Source organism: Enhydra lutris, unplaced genomic scaffold (genome assembly GCF_002288905.1).
Source record: "Enhydra lutris kenyoni isolate GAN:26980312 unplaced genomic scaffold, ASM228890v2 scaffoldscaffold21, whole genome shotgun sequence".
In the NCBI taxonomy this organism is placed as follows: Eukaryota; Metazoa; Chordata; class Mammalia; order Carnivora; family Mustelidae; genus Enhydra; species Enhydra lutris.
In genome coordinates, this window is record NW_019154105.1 from 27,856,547 (window position 1) to 27,881,042 (window position 24,496).

At 37.9% G+C, this 24,496-nt stretch overlaps 1 protein-coding gene across 3 annotated transcripts in view; it reads left to right on the forward strand.

Moving 5' to 3' along the window:
• LOC111148913 (FRY like transcription coactivator) overlaps window positions 1–24,496 on the forward strand; it is a 262,986-nt gene that overhangs the window by 144,548 nt on the left and 93,942 nt on the right. For 2 of the 3 annotated variants that reach the window (XM_022505701.1, XM_022505702.1), the window contains exons 8-18: window positions 482–561; window positions 1,023–1,103; window positions 3,926–4,094; window positions 4,383–4,475; window positions 9,678–9,776; window positions 10,799–10,900; window positions 17,048–17,151; window positions 17,565–17,673; window positions 19,178–19,264; window positions 21,269–21,440; window positions 21,897–22,029. In XM_022505701.1, coding sequence (XP_022361409.1) covers window positions 482–561; window positions 1,023–1,103; window positions 3,926–4,094; window positions 4,383–4,475; window positions 9,678–9,776; window positions 10,799–10,900; window positions 17,048–17,151; window positions 17,565–17,673; window positions 19,178–19,264; window positions 21,269–21,440; window positions 21,897–22,029 — 1,229 coding nt within the window. Of the gene's footprint in view, window positions 1–481; window positions 562–1,022; window positions 1,104–3,925; window positions 4,095–4,382; window positions 4,476–9,677; window positions 9,777–10,798; window positions 10,901–13,803; window positions 13,849–17,047; window positions 17,152–17,564; window positions 17,674–19,177; window positions 19,265–21,268; window positions 21,441–21,896; window positions 22,030–24,496 lie in introns of all 3 variants that reach the window. The other variant, XM_022505700.1, reaches the window with a different exon arrangement.

Below are 24,496 nucleotides of genomic sequence, written 5' to 3' on the forward strand. Positions count from 1 at the left end.
TTCTAATACGAATAAGGCCATACATAGTTTTAAGTTGTTGAGAAAGTTGGTATTGTTTTGGCTGCTGTTTATGATAGAAAATCAGACTAATGGAATGTGTGGCTGGCTCAGCTAGAGGTTGCTTTTCTGTATGTGTTGCAAAGAGGTACGTGTGGGTGTCTTCGTAATTTCTGGGCAGTGATAATTACAGTCACACCAGCAATCATGTCTCCTTGTTCCCCTTTATGGGCTGTAGTTCAAGGAATTTTGATTATGAAGCTAACATTCTTAAACTTAGAGCTTATTAAATTAGACGGGTAACTGAATTCTCAGGGAAAATAATAACATCCTTAGAAAAGGGGAAGATTGACTAATTAGTAATAGATCCTATCGTGGAAATGAAAACTGGTTTTTGATTTAATTAGTTGAATTGTGGAGAATACTCAGAAAAGATTTGTAACCCACTTAGCTCTTGCCAACTTGACAATTTGTTTTGTTCCAGATTCCTGTTCATCCTGTACCTGATCCCTTAGTTCACGAAGTTCTAAACTTAGCTTTCAAGCACTTTAAACATAAGGAAGGGTAAGTAAAATGCTAGCTTGGGATCGATGCTTTTCTCTGCAGGCCACGTTTGGACCATTTAAGTATGATTCAAACTCTCATTGATCTTTTGTTTTTAGAGTTCAAAGCATTTTCCTTCCCTTCCTTCCTTCCTTTCTTCTTTTTTGAATCCACACCAAATGCTTACAAGAAAGGTGTTTTGTTTTGTTTTGTTTTGTTTTTAGGCTGTGTCCCCATAGGAAAGATTTTATTTAAAAAATTCTTAAAACTATTGATTGGATTTATAAGAATTAGAAGGTTAAATTTCATGACAAAGTAAAATCCAGATAGAAGAAAATTCATGTGGTTTTTATTATCCTATCGATGAATGTTTAGAGAGGGGGAAAAAAAAACCGTATAACACCCTGATGAGAGATTTTCAGATTTATTAGGGAGAGTTTATAGAAAAATTTGATAATACATTTGTTCTTTTGTTGTTGTAGATATTCAGGAACCAACACTGGGAATGTGCATATTATCGCCGATTTATATGCAGAGGTGACAGGGGTTCTTGCCCAATCAAAGTAAGTGTTATAAATCACTGATTTCAGTTTGTGTTTTAGAATGCTTCCTTGCTTGGGGTGCCTGGGTGGCTCAGTCGGTTAAGCATCTGCCTTGGGCTCAGGTCATGATTCTGGAGTCCAGGGATGGAGTCCGTAACCGGCCTCCAGCTCTGCAGGGAGTCTGCTTCTCCCTCTGAGCTTCTCCCCTCTCATGTTCTCTCTCTCTCTCTCTCAAATAAATAAATAAAATCTTTATTAAAAAAAAAGGAATGCTTCCTTACTAGTATAATAGATACAGTTTTAGATCTTTTTTTTTTGGTAGTTATTTTGTAAAGATGTTTATTTATTTATTTGACAGACAGAGATCACAAGCAGGCAGAGAGGTAGGCAGAGAGAGAGGGAGAAGCAGGCTCCCCGCTGAGCAGAGAGCCCGATACAGGGCTCGATCCCAGGACCCTGAGATCATGACCTGAGCTGAAGGCAGAGACTTTAACCCACTGAGCCACCCAGGTGCCCCCATAGTTATTTTGAACTCCATCTTATATTACTTTGCTGCTCTAGTCCTTAGAGGATTTCAAAGTTACATTCATACATTAATTTCACAACTTGTTTTCATTTATTTGGGGTTTTCCATAAATTCTGAATTAAGGAAATTGGAAATTACCAGGAATAGTCAGGACATTACCTTATTGCCTATTTTTAACTATTCTATGAGAAGTGTTTTGTTTTGTTTTGTTTTTAAGATTTTATTTATGTATTTGACAGAGAGAGACACAGCGAGAGAGGGAATACAAGCAGGGGGAGTGAGAGAGGGAGAAGGAGGCTTCCCGCTGAGCAGGGAGCCCAATGGGGGGGTTGATCCCAGGACCCTGAAATCATGCCCTGAGCCAAAGGCAGTTGCTTTATGAACTGTGTGACCCAGCTGTCCCCATAAATGTGTTTTTTTTTTTAAGGTTTTTTTTTTTTGTTTTGTTTTTTGTGTTTTTTTTTAGAACTCTACAGAGCTAGTAATGACTTTTCTAAAAAAGATTTTATTTATTTATTCATGAAAGACAGAGAGAGAGAGGGAGGCAGAGGAAGAAGCAGGCTCCCCAATGAGCAGGGAGCCCGATGTGGGACTTGATCCCAGGACCTTGGGATCATGACCCAAGCTGAAGGCAGGTGCTTAATCACCTGAGCCACCCAGGCACCCAATAATGACTTTTAATACTTTCTAGTTGAGTACTTCCATTTCTGAGTACAGTGTCTTCCTCCTAATTATCTTATTTGTTTTAGCACCAAATAGTGTTTTGGATAGATAGAAGAGATACCAAGAAAGAAAAAGGAGATAATAGATTACTCCATAACGGTGTTCATTAGGAGTTATACTCATTGCACTACCTTGAACCATCAGTATAGTAAACAGTAAAAATGTTTGTCTTTAGTATCTCGTGGTTGCTCTGAAGACTATGGAATTTGAATTTCCTTTGTTGCTACTGGGAAATTTGTGAGGTAAAAAGTTATCAATGAAGATTTTCTTGGATGTCATTTAAATAAATGAGTCTTTGGTCCTGAAATCATCAGATGAAAACCTTTCTGAATTCTAAGAAGCCAAGTCCACTTCTTGTTAATGTTTGGTTCCTGTGATTTTAGTGACTAATAATTATTATGAGAAATTTAATAAAAAAAGAAAAACCCTTGGATTTTAGTGTTATTACAGTGGGAAGGGTTTTATCTACTTTATATTTTCTTTATGAGATGCAAAAGAATATGTTCATGAAAAATGGTATTGTTTTCCCCAAGACTCAAATGGAGGTGGATAAGTAGTGTTTTCTATCATGTATCCATATTTCATTAGTATGCACTATTTTTTTCCCCTATGTAGTCAGTGATGATTGGAAAATATGCCTCATTTGTTATTTTTACTTTCAGGAACTGGTTTCCCCAAGTAACATTAATAGTAAAATCTTTAGCTCTTTCATATTCTATAGAGGGGGGAAATTAAGTATTATTGGTTATTAAATTGTTAGGTATCTCTTTGTAGTGTAAGCAGAGAAAATAGTTTTGGTCATTTGAATCCAGGATGGTGCTTATATTTTAAAGCATTTCAGTTCTTTCACTTATTCACTTTGTATGAGACCATGTCCTCCCAGTCCTCTCCTTCAGTTTTTCTGCAGTGTAAGGAGATAATAATTTTAAGTGATGGTGGTCTAAAATTGTTTGGTTCATGTCTTTGAACAAATTTGTGTAGTCCCTAATCTGTTCTCTGTATACCTCAAATTACAGACTTTATAAAAAGGAGCCTTAAACATTAAAGATACTGTCTGATTGCTAAGGGGATGTTTTATGGGTGGATTATTTGATTTTGTTTTTATTATGATTATTATTAAATGGCAATGGAGCTGTATGGATGCTATGATAGGAAGAAAGAAATCTTGTTTTTTTTTTAAGATTTTATTTATTTATTTGACAGACAGAGATCACAAGTAGGCAGAGAGACAGGCAGAGACAGAGAGGAAGGGAAGCAGGCTCCCTGTTGAGCAGAGAGCCAGATGCGGGGCTCGATCCCAGGACTCTGGGATCATGACCTGAGCCGAAGGCAGAGGCTTTAACCCACTGAGCCACCCAGTTGCCCTGAAATCTTATTTTATCTACTTACGGAACATTTAATTTTACAATAAATGAACAGCAGATTTGGAATGACAAATAACTATGTTTTTCTCTATGCTTTTCTGGTAATTTTGAGGAAGGCCAAGAAAAGAGATGATGTCTAGGTGTAATATCTTTAGATTCCCATGTCGAATATCGTGTGGGACCCTAGTGTTTTAAATTCATATCCTGTTATATATTCGTGTATATTGCAGGTTTCAGGCTGTGAGGAAGAAGTTTGTGACAGAGTTGAAAGAGCTACGGCAAAAGGAGCAGAGCCCACACGTGGTACAAAGCATCATCAGCTTAATAATGGGAATGAAATTTTTTCGAGTAAAAATGTATCCTGTAGAAGATTTTGAAGCATCCTTTCAGTTCATGCAGGTGATAAACCTTCTCCATTGCAGGGATTAGAATTAGCCTCATAGTGGTTATTCTTGCTCTTTAGGACTTTTGAAAAGAAACAAAATGTATAGAAATTAATGACATCGTTATTAATTCCTAACAACAAGTGTTAAATTGGTCACAGGTGTGAATTAACTTTTTTAATTTGAGCGTGTTTTGACCTTAACTTTTCAGTAAAATGACAGTACTTAGAAAATTATCATGATCCTAAAAATTCTTAAATCTTCCTCTTTTGTGAACCTAATATATACCTCTTTCCCCCTCAAGGAATGTGCTCAGTATTTCTTAGAAGTAAAAGATAAAGATATAAAACATGCACTTGCTGGTTTATTTGTGGAGATTCTTATCCCTGTAGCTGCTGTAAGTATGTTTTAATTTTTATATTCTATGTTAAAAAGTACCTTTTCACTGAAGAAGTTGCCACATGAAATATTCTTTCTGGTAATTTCGTAGACTAATAAGTGGAAACTTGGAATGTAATGTGGAAACGGGGAAAGTGGTTATTCGCCAAATGCCAGTAGAGCACTGGTTCGTCTTTTAATTAAAAGAATGGGCCCAGGCCCTTAGGATTCAGAGACTGTTAGGAGGGCAGAGTATCTGCAATGTGGCCTCTAGGTTATGCTTCTCTGTCATGGCTGCCCAAAGTAGCTCAATGCATTTACTCGTGGTTTTGCTTCTAAAATGTGACGGCCATTTTAATAGCCTCTGAAGATACTCCATATTCAAAGTACTGTAACGTGTACCTTGGAATTTACAGGACTGATTCGATTGTAAACATTCTGTTCTGTAGTTGCTGTTGACATTCATCATATTTGTTGAACTATATATGCTAAATTATTTAGAAGATAGGATTATTATAAATATGATTGCATTAACATCTAGGGAAGCAGATTTATAAAAGCCTTTCTTGGTGTAAAAGGAGTGTGTTGTTTGAAAATAATTTTTGCAGTGACTAGTAACAGCATGCTATAAATAGAATTAAGGGATTTTATAATACTTAGATGCCAGGCTTTTTATTTCCCATGGGTTTTTTTTTTCTCTAACCCAACTTAGTTGTTCTGTATATGTTATACACTACTCACTTTCAGTATACTACACATGCTGTGTAAATATTCTTTTCATGTATATCATTATTTTTAAACATGAGGTCAAATTGACATACAATAACTATGCATACTTAGAGTATATGGTTTAACATCCGTATGCACCACTGAAACCATCACCACAATCAAGATAATGTACATATTTGGAGCTCCTGGGTGGCTCAGTAGGTAAAGGCTCTCACCCTTGATTTCGACTCAGGTCATGACCTCAGCATTATGAGATCGAGCCCGGTGTCGAGCCCTGTACTGGGTATGGAGCCTGCTTAAGACTCTCTCTCTCTCCCTCTCCCTCTGCAACACCCCCCCAAAGATAATGTACATATCTATCACACCCTAAAAGTTTCCTTATTTTTTTTTTAATTACCCCCTTCCACTCACCCCACCTTGGTGAGTGTAACTATCGATGTTCTATCACTCTACATTGGTTTTGGTTTTCCAAGAATTTTATATCAATGGAATTTTACAGAACAAAGCTTTTTACTCTGAGTAATTTAAGTTCCAGCTGTGTTGTGGAATATATCAGTGGGTTTTCCTTTTTTGAGTAGTATTTCATTTATGTAGCTATGCCATGATTTGGTTATGTGTTCACCTGTTTTTGGACATTGGGTTGTTTCCGGTGTTTGGCTGTTACAGATAAAGCTGCTGTCAATATTTATGCACAACTCTGTGTATGAGAAAATAAATTTTTTTTTAATTTCTTTTGGGGGAAATGTCTAGGAGTGGAATTGGTGGATCGAATGATAGGTGTATGTTTGGTTATTAAAGAAATCGTTATTTGGTTATTATATACATTAATATGTATAAAATATATATATAATATATATATTAAAGAAATCGTCAAACCATGTTCCAAAATTGTTACACATTTTGAGTTCCAAGGAGCTGTGTGTGAGAGTTCTAGTTCCTCCACATCCTCACCACCCCTTGTTTTAGTCAGTTGTTTTAGTTTTAGCCATTGTAGTGACGCACCAGCAGAAAGCCCAAATCAGGGCTCCATCCCACAACTCGCGAGATTATGACCTGACCTGAAACCAAGAGGCTTTTTTTTTTTTTTAATTTATTTATTTAACAGAGAGCGAGGGATCACAAGTAGGCAGAGAGGCAGGCAGAGAGAGATGAGGAAGCAGGCTCCCCGCTGAGCAGGGAGACCGATGTGGGGCTCGATCCCAGGACCCTGAGATCATGACCTGAGCCGAAGACAGAGGCTTAACCCACTGAGCCACCCAGATGCCCCCAAGAGTTGGAGGCTTAACCAGCTGTGCCACCCAGGCATCCTAATGCATTTTTAAAACATGTTTTATGTGCAGATATTTTATCAGATATATGCTCCGTGAATATTTTCTCCTAGTCCATGATTTGTCTTTTCATTCTCTTAACTCTCTTTGGAAGGGAAGTTTTGATGAAGTCTGATCTATCATTTTGTTCTTTCATTAATTGTGCTTTTTGTATCATAGCTAGGGAGTCTTTGCCTAACCCAAGGTTGCAAAGGTTTTCTCCTGTATTTCAATTTTAGGGCTTAATTTTAGGTCAGGATTCATTTTGAGTTAATTTTGTGTATGATTGAGGTATGAGCTGGTTTTGTTTTAAGTTTTTGTTTTTTTACGTATGCAATCCATTTGTTCCATCACCATCTGACCTTTTGTTGACAAGACAATTCTTTCTAAGTAGCTTAGTATTTTGTTCAAAAAATCAAGTTGGCTGAGGGGCACCTAAGTGGTGGCTCAGTCGGTTAAGCATCTGCCTTTGGCTCAGGTCGTGATCTCAGGGTCCTGGGATCGAGCCCCACTTCAGGCTCCCTCAGGAGGGAGTCTTCTTTGTCTCTCTCTCTCTCTCTCTGCCCCTCCCCACTGCTCATTCTCTCTCTCTCTCAAATAAATAAAATCTTTTTTTCTTTTTCTTTTTTTTTTTTTTTATTTATTTTACAGACAAAGACCACAAGTAGACAAGAGAGGCAGGTAGAGAGAAGTGGGAGTGGGGGGAAGCAGGCTCCCCGCTGAGCAGAGAGCCCGATGCGGGGCTCGATCCCAGGACCCTGAGATCATGACCCAAGCCGAAGGCAGAGGCTTTAATCCACTGAGCCACCCAGGCGCCCCTCAAATAAATAAAATCTTAACAAAAAATCAATTGGCTATATGTGTGTGGGTCTATATATCTGATTCTGTCATGTTCCATAATGGTTCTTTAAATGATAGGTTTATTTTATAAAAAACAGAACAGACTAACTGGAGTGGAAGGCTATCTGACTCAAACTACCTGCAAAGCAATAATTCTTGACTTTTGTTCATACCCATTAAAAAAAACTTCAAATATTTAATTATAAGGAAATAGTTTCTGTAAGTAAGAATTTCAAGAAAGGTGTAAAAAATCATGCCTATCACTGTCATAAATATTTGAAATTCTTCACTTTCCATACAATTGTTCCCTGCCCACCTTTTCTAAGTATGCTCTAGACAGGACCTGAATGCCACAAATCAATTCATAGGAATATATAGATCACAAGCCATTTAATTCAATATTATAAAATCAAAGTCTAAACTACAGTTTGATTCTCAAGATGAAAATAAATTTCTCCTTTTAAATTTTCAACTAAAATAAAGCCTGAGTAAATGGAAAGTTACTAACTTCCATTTCTAGCCAAGATGATACAATTTATAAAATCCTTTCTAAAACCATCAGTTTTAGTCTATTATCATTAGTACATGTGCTCAATTTGTTTTTCTAGAAGTAGTTTGAATTACTGCCTATCCAATCCCAGATTGTCATTGGTTTTGCCAGTTACCTGAGATTAGGTTTTTTTTTTTTCAGGTAATTAAAAGGAGCAGGTTGTAGAAAGAAGGACCCTTGACTGTGGTCCATTAATACTGTGTTGCCTGATTCTTCTTTTTTTGCCATGTTTGCTTTGTTTGTTAAGGCAGCCCTAACAAAATACCCCAAACTAGATGCTTAACCAACAATTATTGACTCCACAGTTACAGTGGCCGGGTGTCCGAGACCAACGTGTTGGCAGGTTGATCCCCCCCTGACGGCTGAGAAGGAATCTCTTCCAAGCCTCTCACCTAGTTTCTGATGTCTTTGACCTTCCCTGGCTTACACAACCATCGCCTGAGCTCTGCCTTTATTTTTACATGGCGTTCTCCTATGTGTGTCTTTGTCCAAATTCATTTTTTTTTTTTTTAAGGACAGCTGTCATGTTGGATTAGCGTACCCTAACCCCAATAGGACTTCATCCTAACTTAACTAATTACATCTGCAATTTCCAAATAAGGTCACACATTATGAGGTACACAGAGTTAGGACTTCAGTATCCGAATTTGGATTGTGGGAGAGGTGACCCTTCAATCCATAGCGCCCACTCTGCACATAGAGCTCCTTCCGTCTGGAACCTTCTTGCCTCTTTAATAACTTTCCTACCTCCTTTGTCTGGTTGGACCCCACTTACTCATTCATTACGTGTATGGAGTGCTTTCTTTGGATCAGAACCTCTTCTGTGCAAAAGGAATGCAGGAATGATCAAGGGAGGAAAGACTCCCTGCTCTTAGCTACTTTTAGTGCAGACAACAGATAGTCATCTAGTAGGTACAATATATAGTAAGTAGATGGTGATCAGTACTATGGAGAAATGTAAAATAGGGTGGGGGGGAAGAATTGCTGAAGGAGTAAGGAAGTTGAAATTTTAGATAAAGTGATTAGGTGAGACCTCCACCTGGAAAGAGGTGATTGTGTGGTAACTGTTGGAAGAGCTTCTTGGGCATTGGAAACCAGTGCACATGCCCGGAAGCAAGACCATGCGTGGTATGTTCTAGGAACAGCTAGCTGAAGAAGCTAGCTGATGTGGCCAGATCCCAGGGCAGGAGGGCAGGGTAGTGGAGGACAAGGCCAGAGGTTACGCAGGGAACTGTTGCACTCTTTTCAGGCAAGAGGAGCTGGATTCAGCTGAGGTGTTGTTTCCTTGCGGAGGTTTTCTCTAGGGGCCTCTTATGCGAGGCAGAGTACCGAGAATTTCTCTCTTGCAGCCGTCTGTTTGCTTTAGCGCATGCGCACTTGTCTGCTCTCGTTCCCCAGTTCTCAGGGCAGGGACCCGGCTTATCTTCTTTCCTGAACAGTGGTCATTAGGCAGTTTACAGGACTTCAGTGAGATAGTCGTGAATTATTATTATTTTTTTCAAGATTTTCTTTATTTATTTGACAGAGATCACAAGTAGGCAGAGAGGCAGGCAGAGAGAGGAGGAAGCAGGCTCCCCCCCAGAGCAGGGAGCCCTACTTGGGGCTTGATTCCAGGACCCGAGATCATGACCTGAGCCGATGGCAAAGGCCCCAACCCGCTGAGCCACCCAGGCGCCCGGATAGTCGTGAATTATTAACGAATTTTGAACTTTACAGAAGTTTCTTGTAATTCTTGGATCATTTAACTTAATGTTTGTAACCATTTTCTTTCTTTTTCTATTATCTCTTGACCTAGGCTGTTAAAAATGAAGTGAATGTTCCCTGTTTGAAAAATTTCGTGGAGATGCTCTATCAGACTACTTTTGAACTGAGCTCCAGAAAGAAGCATTCATTGGTATTGAAAATCACTTCAACCCTTTACATATTTCATTAGGAGTTAGAGTAATTGATTTTATGAATTCAGGAGAGATTTAAGAGAATTATAAAAGCTGAAATTATAAAATATCCAAAATACAGCATAAGGGCAAGTTTTTTTTATATTTTTCCTGCTCTTTTTAAGACTTTCTAGTCCTAATTGGACTAGCTCTACATTTGATAGGCGATTCAGATTTCATTTTAGGTATTGGCTTGTCTTGACAGCTGCTTTAAATTATGTATTATACTATGTGGAAGGTTGACTATACTATTGAACCATAAATTCCCTTGTTTTACATTATAATAAGTTGCACTCAGAAGTATTAGATTATTTAGGAACCGTTGTCTGTCTACTGACATCATTCCTATTTAGAGATTTAAGATTTATCCCCTCCCTCCCCCGCCGCCCCGCTTAACCACCCATTTCATATAATGTTAAAGGAGTTTCTGTAAATTTTTATGCAGCTCGGAGAAAGTGTGGAGAATTAGACATATACTTGACCACTTAGGATAGAGATCTAATGAATAAATAGTGATTGTGCCAGGCATTGAACTAAGTGCTTTGCATGCTTTGTTTTACTTTAAGCCTCACAACCCTGTAGAAGACACGTAATTATTATTCTGAGCTCCGCATGTTAGGAAAGCGAGCCTTGGAGCACATCATGTATCTGCCCTGAAGTCACGCACCTGGCAAATAGCTCAAATTTTAGTGCCAGTCCCTCCTTGATCCCAGAATCACTAACCCCTGTATTGCTTGAAGGAGCAATGGGTCTGTGGAAAAATAAAAGCATGAGAGGAGATAGATTAAGGAGTTTTACTGATAGAAAATTTGCCTTTTATCATGTTTTTGTTAGATTCCTCTGTGAGATCTTACCTCTTATGACAAATGGGAATCCTGCCTAAAAAAACCGTACTTCTCTTTGTTGATGAGAATAAATATAATTAACAGATCCAGTGCTTTTCCCTGAAAAATGTTAATCCCCCTTTCCCTGTCTCCTACAGGCTCTATATCCACTAATTACCTGCCTTTTATGTGTCAGTCAGAAACAGTTTTTTTTAAATAACTGGCATATTTTCCTACAGAACTGTTTGTCACATTTAAAGGTAAGACGTAGTCACGTTTCTGACCTGTAAATATTCTTGACTATAGTATATTCACTTATGTGTGTATATATATATTGAACAATATGTATTAAAATGTTCCTTGTTACTGGTACATTTGAATAGTAATACTTTACCATATTGCTTTTCTTATAATCATTCTTTCTGTGAGAAATCATGTATTGATATGAATAAACTTGTGATTGAAAATTTAGTTTGACTTAACACAAAATTATACATTTTTAATAGCTGTTGTTTATATTATCTTAGATCTAGCAGTATTTGTTAATAAATACATTCCTTTAGAATTGCAGAGTATTAATCTTACAGAACCTTCCAGATACTTATTTTGTGTTTCATTTTGAAAAAATTAAGTAACGTTGTCCCCAGTCTGAAAAGGAAACAAGCCTTGATATTAAATGTCACTAAAAGCACATTTAATGTAAGTATGCCCAGCGGAATCAAAAAGCCTGGTATTGGATCCACATGGGTACGAAAGCTCCTTAAATGATTCTGCCTTGAACCAAGAGATGGTTGTTACTAACACTATATGGCATATCCATGTCCGGTCTCTCACTGTTGTCTACAAAACTGTGCGATAGTAGGATCTTTATCTTCCCAGGGTACTCTGCTAGCAGGATCTAATGGGATTTTCCTTTCTTCTGTGGATAGGAGCTCAGTTCGTGTCTGCATAAAACATGGCACTGTTCCTCACCTGAATGTCATGGAAATGCTTGATATGAACACCGTTTTTGATGCATGGATAGATATGTTTGAGTATTTGCTTACAAGTTATAGAAACATGATGGACATGACATTTCATTTCCTGTTACTCCTCTAAGTTAGGGATAACATCAAAAACTTTTATACTTTGAAGACAATGAAAGCAAGCACAGATAGATTAAATGACGTTTCTCTGACCCTATAGGTCATTGGGGTATTTGAGAAATAGGTCTGGCTCTTCTTTCCCACTTTGGGAATGGTCCACGGAACCACATTATCCTATATATACTTTCCATGACATTGTATATCATTTTCCAAAGTGCCTTGATCACTTAAAGAGGTATACAGAAAAATATCAGTCTTTGAAAAACAGTTTTGGTTATTTTTCTCTTAGCTACACATCAGTATTACTCTTACTTAGATGAGAATTGATATGCTCTCTTTGCTTCCTATATGAAGATTCTCAGGACCAGATCAAGCTTGTTAAACTTTTTTTGTCATGCAACCAGAAAATAGGTTTTATTTAATTAATTGCATTAAATTGTTTTCTGTCCTCATTTTGAAAAATTCATATAGATATAGATACTGAAAGGGAATTGATCATTTTCTGGGTGGTATGATTTTTCCATACTTGTAATAAAATATTGTAAGACATGCATTTAAGTGTTTGCTAAAAGGTTGCTTTGTTTCATGACAACTCATACTTTTCTGTTGCTTGTTGGAATTTTTTTATATATATACGTTTCCACCTAACATATTTGCAATTCTTTCGCAGTACCTTAACTTTTATTTTTTGTCTTAAGGCTTTCATTTAAAATGCTGTTTTCTTTGAACCCTTACCTCCTATTAAATATTTCTGGCATATTGTCCATTTTCATTAATGGCAATGTCCATCTGCCAGGCTAAAGGAGATAAGAGCCACCTTAGCATGAATATTTGGAATATAGTTGTCTTGGCCATTAACCCTTAACTTACATTAAGGCTCTATTCAGCAGAAATTTTCTGAATCGGCTCCTGTTTATTAGGCTTTAGAGACTGTGGCTACACTGCAGTTGAGGTAAGACATTGAGTATGCAGGGAAAAAACCTACACTAGGTAACTGGTACGGCAGATATGATTTATTTGTTTTATATATAGGAAAAACTGGTTCAAGATAAAGGCCTACAGTGATTTTGTTTTGAGATTCAAGTAACCTCCTGATTTAAAAAAAAAAATCTATAACAGTTTTTAATTTATTAGACTATGACTTCTTAAAGCTTGTTTTTATTAATATTTACCATATGCTAGATGCTCTAAATATAGTATCTCTTAATTCTTACTGTAACTGAGGCTATAAGAAGATAAGTAACCCATGCCAAAAAGTGGTAGAGATAGGATCTGTATCTCGATCCATTCAGTTCCATAACTTTTGCCTTTTTGAGGTCCACCTTTTAATGGTCTCTAAGGAATTTTGCTATACTGAAAATTTTCAGAAAATATTTGGCTACAATTCTAGGATAGTAAAAAGCATTATTCTCTAGAGCCCTAAAAATAAATAGGAGACATTTTCAAAACACTTCACTATTGTCCACTTTTTTTTTGAATGACCCTACTAGTTTTTCAAGTTGGCGGCCATGAGAAATGGGCGTTAGTCCTGTTGGCCCATAACTGCCATGAGAAAGCATCCATTGATATTCACAGAAAATACTAAATCTGTGTTTTGTGTCCTAAACAGAATTTAGTAGTTTCCTATTTCCTGATCTTTATATCCGTTAAGGTCACTGTGTGAAAAATGCTGGCCAAGTTTCTGAAGAATAATTGGAGAGGGATTGGGGGAAGGGGACTAATAAGAGTAGATTTCCTATAGAAATAATTGAAGATTTTTTTTTTCTACAGTGCATGCTTATTTTCCTTTAAAAATTTACCCTTGCTCAGACTCAAAAGCTATGGTCTGAGGAACATTTAAGATAGTTAACAATTTAACCATTTTCTCTTAGTTCGAGTACTGTAGATGTATCCTGTGATCCCCGAATTGTAGGATTTTTTTTTTCCCCTTAGTGTTTCTGGCCACTGCCTTGGAACTTTCAGATTTCTTCTAAATAGAGACCTTGGTGAAGAGCTGTCTTGTTTTGTGCTTATTTTCATCTAACATGCATGTGCCGCATCTCACGTTTACGTTTGCTGTCTCACATTGCTTTATTTAGATGCCATCTAACAACAGTATCAGAAAACAAATAGAAACACTCCAGGTGAGTTGTGTTGACGGTACAAAGTAAACTACTGCTTTATCTCCTTTAAGTGTGGCTTTTTTTCCCCCTCTGACCCATTGTTGCATTGCATGTCTGATATATTTATTCCAACCTGCTTCTCTTGCTGTCAAAGACTAGCTCCCAGCAGGGACACTCTCCAGGGTTCATATTAACGTGGGCCCAAGAAGATGAGCTTACAGGCTGGAAGGGATATGAATGTGGATTCTTAACCCACATCCTTGATTTTAAAATAGTCTGTTTAATTTATTGTCTAACATTAATTACATTATTATAAATGAAACTTTAAGAATTTAAGTGAAATTAAGGTGATAGTGGCTTAGATTGTGACTGTGATTTTTGATGCATGACTTTTCAAAACTTTCATCCTATTGGTTTGGGTTTTAAACAAAATATTTTGGTTTTGGTTCCCAGTAGAAAAAAAAGGGAAACATTAAAAATGATTGCCACCAGACATATTGGATTTTAATTTACGTAACAATCTGATTATTCATTTTATACCAAAAATTGTGACTAGGGAATTATATATATATACATCTATCTTTGTTTAAGGCTCAGATCAATTTAGGATGTTTTAATTATTCAGACATGTAGAGCAGCGTTTTAGTGACTGAATAAGTATCATTGCTTGATCATTTTTCATGTGGTTTTGGCTTTGTTCAGTATAGAGTAACTCTGCTTTGTAAACATCGTAGTCCATCTTAGAAAAGTTTGAAAGTCAAGTCGTTTTCATTCTGGATACCTCAACTTTTAACATGAGATAACCCAAATACTTTATTAGCCATTCATACAAGAACATTTTTTATATGAAATTGGACTTAAATATTTTTAATATATTTTGAAAATAGAATGTGATAATGTGAAAATAGTACTTGGAGTATACATATTATATTTTGATATCTTGGATTTAAATGATAGATAAGAAAGTACTACAGGGACGCCTGGGTGGCTCAGTTGGTTAAGCAGCTGCCTTCGGCTCAGGTCATGATCCCAGCGTCCTGGGATCGAGTCCCACATCGGGCTCCTTGCTTGGCAGGGAGCCTGCTTCTCCCTCTGCCTCTGCCTGCCATTCTGTCTGCCTGTGCTCGCTCTCTCTCCCTCTCTCTCTCTGACAAATAAATAAATAAAATCTTTAAAAAAAAAAAAAAAAGAAAGTACTACAAAAAACTTGGTTGTAACTAGTAACAATGGATATATTCCTTGATACTTCATATGTTACTTTAGTTACATTAGTAACAAATTAGTAACCACTAGGGAGTGTATTTGAAATTTGGACTCATTATGGATTTAGCAGTGGCAGGAGATTGATGTTGAGACACTGACCAGCAAAATAATTGATACTCCATTCCTTTTTTTTTTTTTTTTTTTTTTTGTTCCCTTCAGCGGTGGGAAGGGGCAGAGGGAGAGAGAGAATCCTTAGCAGGCTCCACATCCAGAGTGAAGCCCTACCTGGGGCTTGATCTCAGGATCCAAGGTCATGACCTGAGCTGAAATAAAAAATCAGTCCCTTAACCAACTAAGCCATCCAGGCATCCCAGTATTCCATTCTTAATTATATCAATTCTTCATATAGATGTGTAAAATCATATTTTCTAGTGGCTGTTTTTTTCTTAATCCCAAGTTGTTACTGTTTTGCATTGCTTTTCATACGTAGTTGTCCGTTTTTCTGCATATTAAGAGAATGTAAAATAGAGTGGCTAAATTATTTAGTATTTTAAAACTACCTTTTATTCCTTGCTGTGTATAAAATAATTGTTTAACAATAAGAAGTCCCCAAACCTGGGGCACCCAAGTGGCTCACTCAGTTAAATTTCTGCCTTCAGCTCAGGTCATGATCCCAGGGTCCTGGGATGGAGCCCCTCATCAGGCTCCCTGCTCAGTGAGGAGCCTGCTTCTCCCTCTGCCCCTCCCCTTGCTTGTGCTTTCTCTCTCTCTCTCTGAAATAAATAAATAAATATTAGGGAAAAAAAAATGTCCCAAACCAAATTAAATGAATGCTAATTTATAGCAAATCAGTGCACCCTAGAACCAATCAACATGCATGAAGAAATGCTTCTGGGGCACCCAGGTGGCTCAGTCGGTTAAGCATCTGACTCTTGATTTTGGCTTGGGTCATGATCTCGGGGTCATGTGATCAAGCCCTGTGTCCGGCTCTACGCTGGGCATGGAGCCTGCTTAGAGGTTCTCTCTCTCCTTCTCCCTCTCCCCACCACCCTCCCCCCAGAATGCTCCTAATGAAAGTGACCAATTAGCTACATTTTGAAAATTCACAATTACATCTCATTACATGACTCTGGTCATTTGAGAACTTAACTTTCTAGTAGAAGTAGCATGAAGAAAAAGTTTACAGATCAAAATGTGATTGAAATGGAATAATTTTCTCATTCTAAATGATAATTTAAGTCATTTCTCATTCTAAACAAAATGTAAAGGTATAACAACTAACATATTGAGCATTTAACATGTGCCAGGCAGTGTTCCAAGTGCTTCTCACATAATAACTTCCTTAATCTTTGAGGTAGGTACTATTTTGTCTCCATATGAGAGATGACAAAATCGCTTGTGACACCAAGTGATCAAACAGTGCCCCAGGATGGACTCTGGCCGGTATCATTCCTGATTTCAGAGTCCATGCTTTTCGCCCTCTATTCTGTTTTCCCTTATAAGGATAATCACCTTATAATCAAAAAACAAAACAAAAAAAAAAAAACAAAAAATAAAAGGATAATAGTTCTCATTTTTTCATAAATGCAAGTATCTAAAATAACTTTTAGTGTTCTGAATTTCAACTATGTATGGGCTGCAGTGAATTACTCCAAAGACGAGTAATCCTTCCATCATGATGTCAATATTGTGTGAACCATTTATTATCAAGTAAGTTGATGGGTGTATAATTGAGAAGTTCTTTAAAGTGTTAATGTAATATTAATATAATACTAATATTTTACTATTTTGTTTGAGCATTTAAGGAATGGCTAAGGATTTCCTTATTTATGGTTACCTTTCAATTTTCTGTACTTTCCATATACCCGGATGTGTATTTACATATCTAGCCTGCTTTAGATTGAAAGACAGAAAGGAGTAGGGCAATGGCTTTTAGTTCTTGATAGATTGTATTTGGTCGGAAATGATTACAAGTGGTTTAATAAGTTTATTTTTTTTCTCTTTTGTTTTTAAACAGAATAAAGATCCTAAAATGTCTCGCGTTGCACTGGAATCTTTGTATAGATTGTTGTGGGTTTATGTAATTAGAATAAAATGTGAAAGCAACACTGTAACTCAAAGGTAAGTGCCTTTGTATTAAAGTATATATTTAGGGGTGCTTGGGTGGCTCAGTCATTAAAAGGCTGGCTTCGGCAAGGGTCGTGATCCCAGGGTCCTGGGATCAAGCCCTGCATCAGGCTCCCTGCTCCGTGCGGAGCCTGCTTCTCCCTCTCCCGCTCCCCCTGCTTGAGTTCCCTCTCTTGCTGTCTCTCTCTGTCAAACAAATAAACAAAATCTTTAAAAAAAAAAAAAAAAGTGTATGTTTTTAAATATCTTGGTTAAAAAACATCACACTGAATGGGCTTTAGTGAGCCTTGCAAAGACCTTAAGAAGGAATATGAATTCTCTTGACATCTTCGAAGAGTAGGAAGAATGTGGTCAATGTCATTAGCTCTTTATGACAGAGTCTTTTCTTTTTTTTTTTTTTCCTGTAGTCGTCTTATGAGCATAGTGTCAGCACTTTTTCCAAAAGGTTCACGTAGTGTGGTTCCTCGTGATACACCTCTCAATATATTTGTGAAGATTATTCAGTTCATTGCTCAGGTGAGTGCTGTACCCGATAATACACATATACCTGCAACTTACACATAATTTATTATAGTAATTTGGAGTTTTAAAATTTGTTGCCCATCTAAAAGCATGATAACAAAACACTTACTAATTGTGAATAGTGAAAACTGAGCGTATGCTAATAATTTTTTTGTGACAAAGTCAGTTTATCCTTGATCTGCACCCTTGCAGAAGGCAGTGAGACCCACAGGCAGAAGAAGCACGTAATTTAGGAAGGGTCCAGGAGGTCTCTCCCAAGATTTTTGGAAAATTGTTCTCTCGTGCATTAATCTAATTTCTTAGGGACAGATATAGAATCCACTGCAGCTAGCGGAGCCCAGAAGGATCTTTGAAGCAATCTGGATGGTTCACAGAGTTGCTAGTAGGACAAGTCTGAATGACTAAGAGGAAATTGCAGAATTGGGCTATCAGGGTAGCTGCTGCCGTGGTCCCCATCAGTAGAAGATTCCTTCTGTCCCGTCCTCCTTTTCCTCAAGTATGCCGGTTCCCATGGACTCACATGGGTATATGCCCCTTGGCAGGTTCTAAATCACATCCCAAAGCCCGCTATAGTAAGGAGCTCTGGGAAATACAATTTGAGCTCTTAGTCTCTGCAGTAAAGGAGGGTTTATTACACAGTGATAGAAGCTGAGAGAGCAAATCCCAGGTTTTGGTCCCCTTCCCTTTGGGGACATCAGCCTTGGAGAAGCATAGGTAGGGTTACCTCGCCAACTAAGGAAAATGCTTTGATTTCAGAATATTCATTGTGTTCGCTCTGAACTAAAACCGTGACAGTTTTGACAATTGAGATCATCTATAATGTAATAATTTTGAATAGTGAAGAAATGAGGAATATTTAAATACAGTGAATGCATTACTGTATACTGGAGCACAGAACTAATGATGATTAAATGAGTATAAATGTTTCCTTAAGGTGAATGAAAGCAAACTGCTTTCGCCCTTGTGTTTGGAAAACTTTTGCCACTGTGCACATCTGTGTTTTTTTTCTTTCCCCTCGGATCTTACCTACTCCCTTGGATTAATCACCACACACCAGTGAGAACTCTGTGACTCCTATCAAACCTCAGTTAATCTTACTAATCTTTCATGTCCTTGGAGGTTTCCCTGGAGACCTATTCTGCCTGTCTTACTATGAACTCACCACTCTCTGGGCCTGCTACATGACTGTTGCTTTGGGACTCCCTTTTGTCATCATTCTGGGAATTCCTTCGCGTAGATATTCGGGTGTGATTTTGGTAAATGAGTGTTTGAAATGTTTATCCTATTTGTTGGAATACTAAATCATTTGATAATTAAGTAATATATTTATAGTCACATTTTTCCCCCCTGAATTTGTAGGTATTTTTCTTTTGTCCAGCTAGGTTAATGAAGTTCTTATGGGCACAGACCTGTGTTGTTGCTATTATATGTTTAATTCTTAACATGATACCCAACACATAGTAGAAGGTTATAAGGATTCCTTGATATTTTTTTCTAGGAACGTTTGGATTTTGCAATGAAAGAAATAATATTTGATCTTCTCAGTGTTGGAAAATCTACTAAAACTTTCACCATTAATCCAGAGGTAAAAAAAAAAAAAATAATATGGTTAATACCCTATCCTATATAATCTTTTTATTTTATTTTTTTTAAGAGCAGCTTCTGGAATCAGAATGCTTAGGCTCAAACCACTAGTTAGAAGCTTTGCTTTTAATTACCAGTGTGATCTGGGACCAGTTATTTCACCTTTCTGATGGCCAACTCAATGGTTTCATAGCATGGTGAAAAATAATCAAGAGAGGAAGTTTTCCAGATCAATCAGGTCAGCAGACTTCTACAGGTTGTGATATGAGCTCAGGTTCCTTTTATCAATATCAGTATCAGATTTTTATTTATTTCTTTTTTAAGATTTTTTTTTTATTTATTTGACAGGGAGATCACAAGTAAGTAGAGAAGCAGGCGGCAGGGGGTTAGGGAAGCAGGCTCCCCGCTAAGCGGAAAGCCTGACACGGGGCTCAATCCCAGGACCCCGAGATCATGACTGGAGCCGAAGGCAGAGACTTAACCCCCTGAGCCACCCAGGCACCCCAGTATCAGATTTTTAAATAAATAGTATTTATTTAGCATTTAGTTTAGTTAAAAGCCAGAAAAAAGTTACACACTTAATCAAATATTGGCAAATTGCGATACATGGGAAGAATGAATAAGTGGGGGTCCTTCTGTGAACCCCAGTATATTATGGACCTTTCCCACTTCCTTCATGATGTTTTCTATGACTGTGTGACATGACCATGTGATATTTAGACAAAGGGAGGACACCCGTGCTATGTCGTATATAAAGACGAGTAAAGCTTAAAACTTTAATCTTATTTAAATTCAAAAATACATATAAATACAAGTTTTTATTTTCTTCTGGTATTCCAGTGAGCTTGTCTTGCACACCCATCAGGATGCACATGGCCACTTTAGAGACCACTGGCGTAGGGCAGAGAAAATGGTGGCGTAGGGCAGAAACAATGGCGGCGTGAGTGGAGAACAGTGGTGGTGCGGATGGTGAGAAGGTTGTTGACCATGGAAGGAAACCTCGAAAAGGGATCGAGGTTGAGGGGAAAGTGCATTTGGCTTGAATGAGTCGAACATGAGGCATTTTGACATCCAAGTAGAGCTGTCATGTGGGTCTGAGGGTCCGAGTTCAGAGAAGTGAGGCTTCAAATTGGAGGGCATTGTGGTATGGGTGGTAATGGAAGCCACGTGGACTGAAGTTGCCCTGGGAGAGAAAACCTAGTGATAGAGGAGAATGCTGTCTCAGACCTCGTCCTGAAGCAGTCTCACATTGACTCTGTGGCGAAAGGAGGCCAGAGCTACAAGGCTGGCAGAGATGACTCAGCCAGCCATGGCACAGATGAGTCAGAGGAAGGGAGTGTTGCAGAAAACAAGGACGAGTTGACAGAGTCCTGTGCTGCTTGAAAAGTCACTGCTGAAGCAGTTGCTTCAAGGAAGTATTATAGAAAGGACTTACTCCATCAAGATAATTGAACATAGTTAATGAAAGTTAACAGAATATATCCAGTTGAAAGGGAAACACTGGAGATGCAAGCACGAGAAGGGGAAATGGGTGGTGTGCCATTGCCGGGAAAGCAAGAACAGATGGGATCCCAACACCAGGGAAGGCCAGCACCCCCTTGACTGTCAGCAGAGCAAAGGAGAGGGAGAAGAGGCGTTACCTCGTGAGAGACTGAGAACAGTTGATGGTTTTTTCTGCTGTGAAGTAGGAGACACATCATCCCTTAAAGGAGGAGATGGTAGAAGGGTAGGATTGCTGAGGAAGGAGCAAAGAGGATGGAAATAAACTTTCTAGAGAACAGGAGAGCCAGCTGGCCTCGGAAGTGAGGGGGTGGCATTCAGGAATTTGGTATTAAACCGTAATGCCCAAACTACGTAAAAAACACCAGACAGAAAAGTTAGATTTCCTCGTGTCCTCGTGCCCCCTATCCTCCCCAGGGTTAACAGATAAGATGTTTTCAATGTGAAAAAAGGATATCTTCTGACTCTCTGATTTCATTCTGAAACTTTTTTTTTTTTCCTGAAGAGAATGAACATAGGCCTCAGAGTCTTCCTTGTAATAGCAGACAGCTTGCAGCAGAAGGATGGGGAGCCACCGATGCCCACCACGGGAGTTATTCTTCCCTCAGGAAACACTCTTCGTGTCAAGAAAATTTTCCTCAACAAAACCTTGACAGATGAAGAAGCAAAAGTCATAGGTTAGTGTTAACTGGGCCAAATAAACTGCTTTGTGATAGAGTTTAATTTTCTTTTGAAAAAGTTTATGAACAACTAAATCTAAAATTAATATGTTGGTCTAATGTGGTTATTCCAGTATAGAGTGATACAGAAGGTGAATACAATTTTGATAAGACCTCCAAGGTTTCTCATTAAGAGTCTTCCAATTCAGTCATTATTTTCTTACATGATACTATCCACTGCATTTTGTACTTCCCTCCAAGTAATTTTAGTTCTGTGCGTGAGTTGTACACATTTTCTTCAATATACTGAAGCTGATCATTAGGGAGAAGAGTGTAGCACAATGGACATTCCTTCCTTGGTGCCAACAATAGCTGATGTCCTTGAAAGATAGGCTTTTATTTTTTATGGAAAGTAACTACGGCTGTTCTTTATGTAATTTCTGACATTTTATAACCACGAGGCTGTTTCCCTAGGAATGTCAGTGTACTATCCTCAAGTACGAAAAGCATTAGATAGCATTCTCAGACATTTGGACAAAGAAGTTGGGAGACCGATGTGTATGACCAGCGTACAGATGTCCAATAAGGAGCCCGAAGACATGATCACGTATGTAGTTCACTATTTCTCTTCATTGCTATTTCAGTTTTCTTAAAAAGGTAGATATGGTTCATTCTTGCTTCCTTTCTTTCTCCTCTGGAGTTGCCCCATATTGCCATCTGCTGCACTTCTTAATACAGCGATTTCTTCCACCTGCTCCGTTTTATTCTTTAAAATGCTATCATTGGGCACCTGGGTGGCTCAGTCATTAAGCATCTGCCTTCGGCTCAGGTCATGATCCCAGGGTCCTGGGATCGAGCCCCACGTCAGGGTCTCTGCTCGGCAGGAAGCCTGCTTCTCCTTCTCCCACTCCCTCTGCTTCTGTTCCCTCTCTCACTGTCTCTCTCTCTGTTTCAAATAAATAAATAAAATCTTTTTTAAAAAATAAATAAAGTGAGGGGTGCCTGAGTGGCTCAGTGGGTTAAAGCCTATGCCTTTGGCTCAGGTCATGATCCCAGGGTCCTGGGATCGAGCCCCGCATCAGGCTCTCTGCGCAGTGGGGAGCCTGCTTCCCCCCTCTCTCTGCCTGCTTCTCTGCCTACCTGTGATCTCCATCTGTCAAATAAATAAATAAAATATCTTAAAAAAACAAAAAATTTTAAAAAAAGATAAAGTGCTATCAAACGAGTTGAGAGAACAAAAGTCCTCCTGAATCTCAATGTCATTGTCAGTGACAAGGCCCTGTCCTTGTTCCATGACCGATAGATAAATTCTGGTTACCCTTGACATGTGTGGGTGTTGATGGTTTAGTAAGTCAAACACATAGTCTTGTTTCCAGAATCCCAACAAAAAAGAAAACCTAAAAATCTCCCGGTAACAAGAGGTACAGAGAGGAATAATATGAGTTGTTTTCTTGAAATACTACATCAGCCCCCGCAAACACCCCACCCCCGCTGGCTTGTTGCTGCTTGTCATTCAAGCATCTTTTTTTGTTATTGTTGTACGACAATAACTTGTATTTGCTAGTAAGTATCTATGTATCCTATAATAAGAGAGGATTTTTTTTTTAGATATTAATATCTGCATTAATAGGTTTTAGAACACCAAACTGGATATTTGATCTGTCAATTTAATTAATGTAGAGTTATTATATACTGGCATCTGCTAACATCTCTGAGAACTTATCCAGTGTTGACGTTTGTCCCCTCTGCATTCCTTTCCCTGGAAAGTCTCTGTCCTCTTCGTCACAGCCACCTTCCTCACTTTGTGACCAAGTTGGCCCTCACTAGCTTCCTCTGGCTGTACACATGGGGTCTGCAAACACAGCAGCGTGCACACTCCCTGCCAGCTGTCCCCTCTGTAACGCCATTCATGTTTGGTTCCAGTTTCACCTACAGTGAGACCACTTTTCCTTTCTCTGCTGCGCTTGTGTCCTTGTCGGCCAGTTTCTTCTTCTGATGATCCGTGCTTGTAAAACATAACCTGTTTATCCCGGGAGACAAGGAAACAGCACAGTTACCTGCTTTGCTGTCTGTGTGAAGGAGTAACAAATGTGCAGTGACCAATCACAGCAGACTTGGACATGTCTGGGGCCCCTGGCTGGCTCCATTGGAAGAGCATGCGACTCTTGTTCTCCAGGTCATGAGTTCAAGACCTGTGTTGGATATAGAGATTACTTAAATAAATAAAACTTAAAAGAAAAGTAACATGATTCATCAGGGATTATGATGCACATCTGTTACTTACATAGTGCTTTGTGGGCTGTAGAGCTAGCAGGGAAATGGGTAGTATTCAACTGAATTGTTGTAACTGGAATTCATGCATATTGGAACCATCTAAAGAGAAGGTGGACTATATAAAATGTTTAAAAGTACGTTAGCAAGGCTTTTGCCACAGTAACGAATACTGACCCAAAATGCTGAGAACATCCAAATTCTTTTCTACCTGAGAGGATTTTCGGCCACTTCAAGAACAATTTGGATAAAATAAACTAAAATCCTCACCTTGAAATATAGACCAAAATAAAAACAAAAACCAGTGCATTAAGAAGATATTTCAAATAAGATTTTAGAAATCATTGAATAACCAGAAGAAAATATAGTAGAAATAAATTGTATTGAGCCTCTGAAGGAACCAGGGTTTTCAGAATTGACATATAATTAGATAAAAAGGTAAGTATATTTGTGTGTATTTGTGTATATTCTAAAGTAAAATAAAAAGAGAATAGACAGTACCAACAGTGGAATGTGAGAATGTCTTTAAGACCCTGTTAATTATACAAATACTATATGTATGTATATGTGTATATATATGTATATATATATATATAATTATACATAACTATACATACATACTAATTATACATATTAATGTATAATATTAAGTATTATACATTAAATATTAAATTTTGTTAATCTTATATGTTCCTAAAATAACCAGTGTTTTTTTACTTAATAATATCAATTGTATTTCCTATAATTTAATAATTAAATATACTTTATTAAAGGTTAGATATTGATTAAATTATATTTTATTT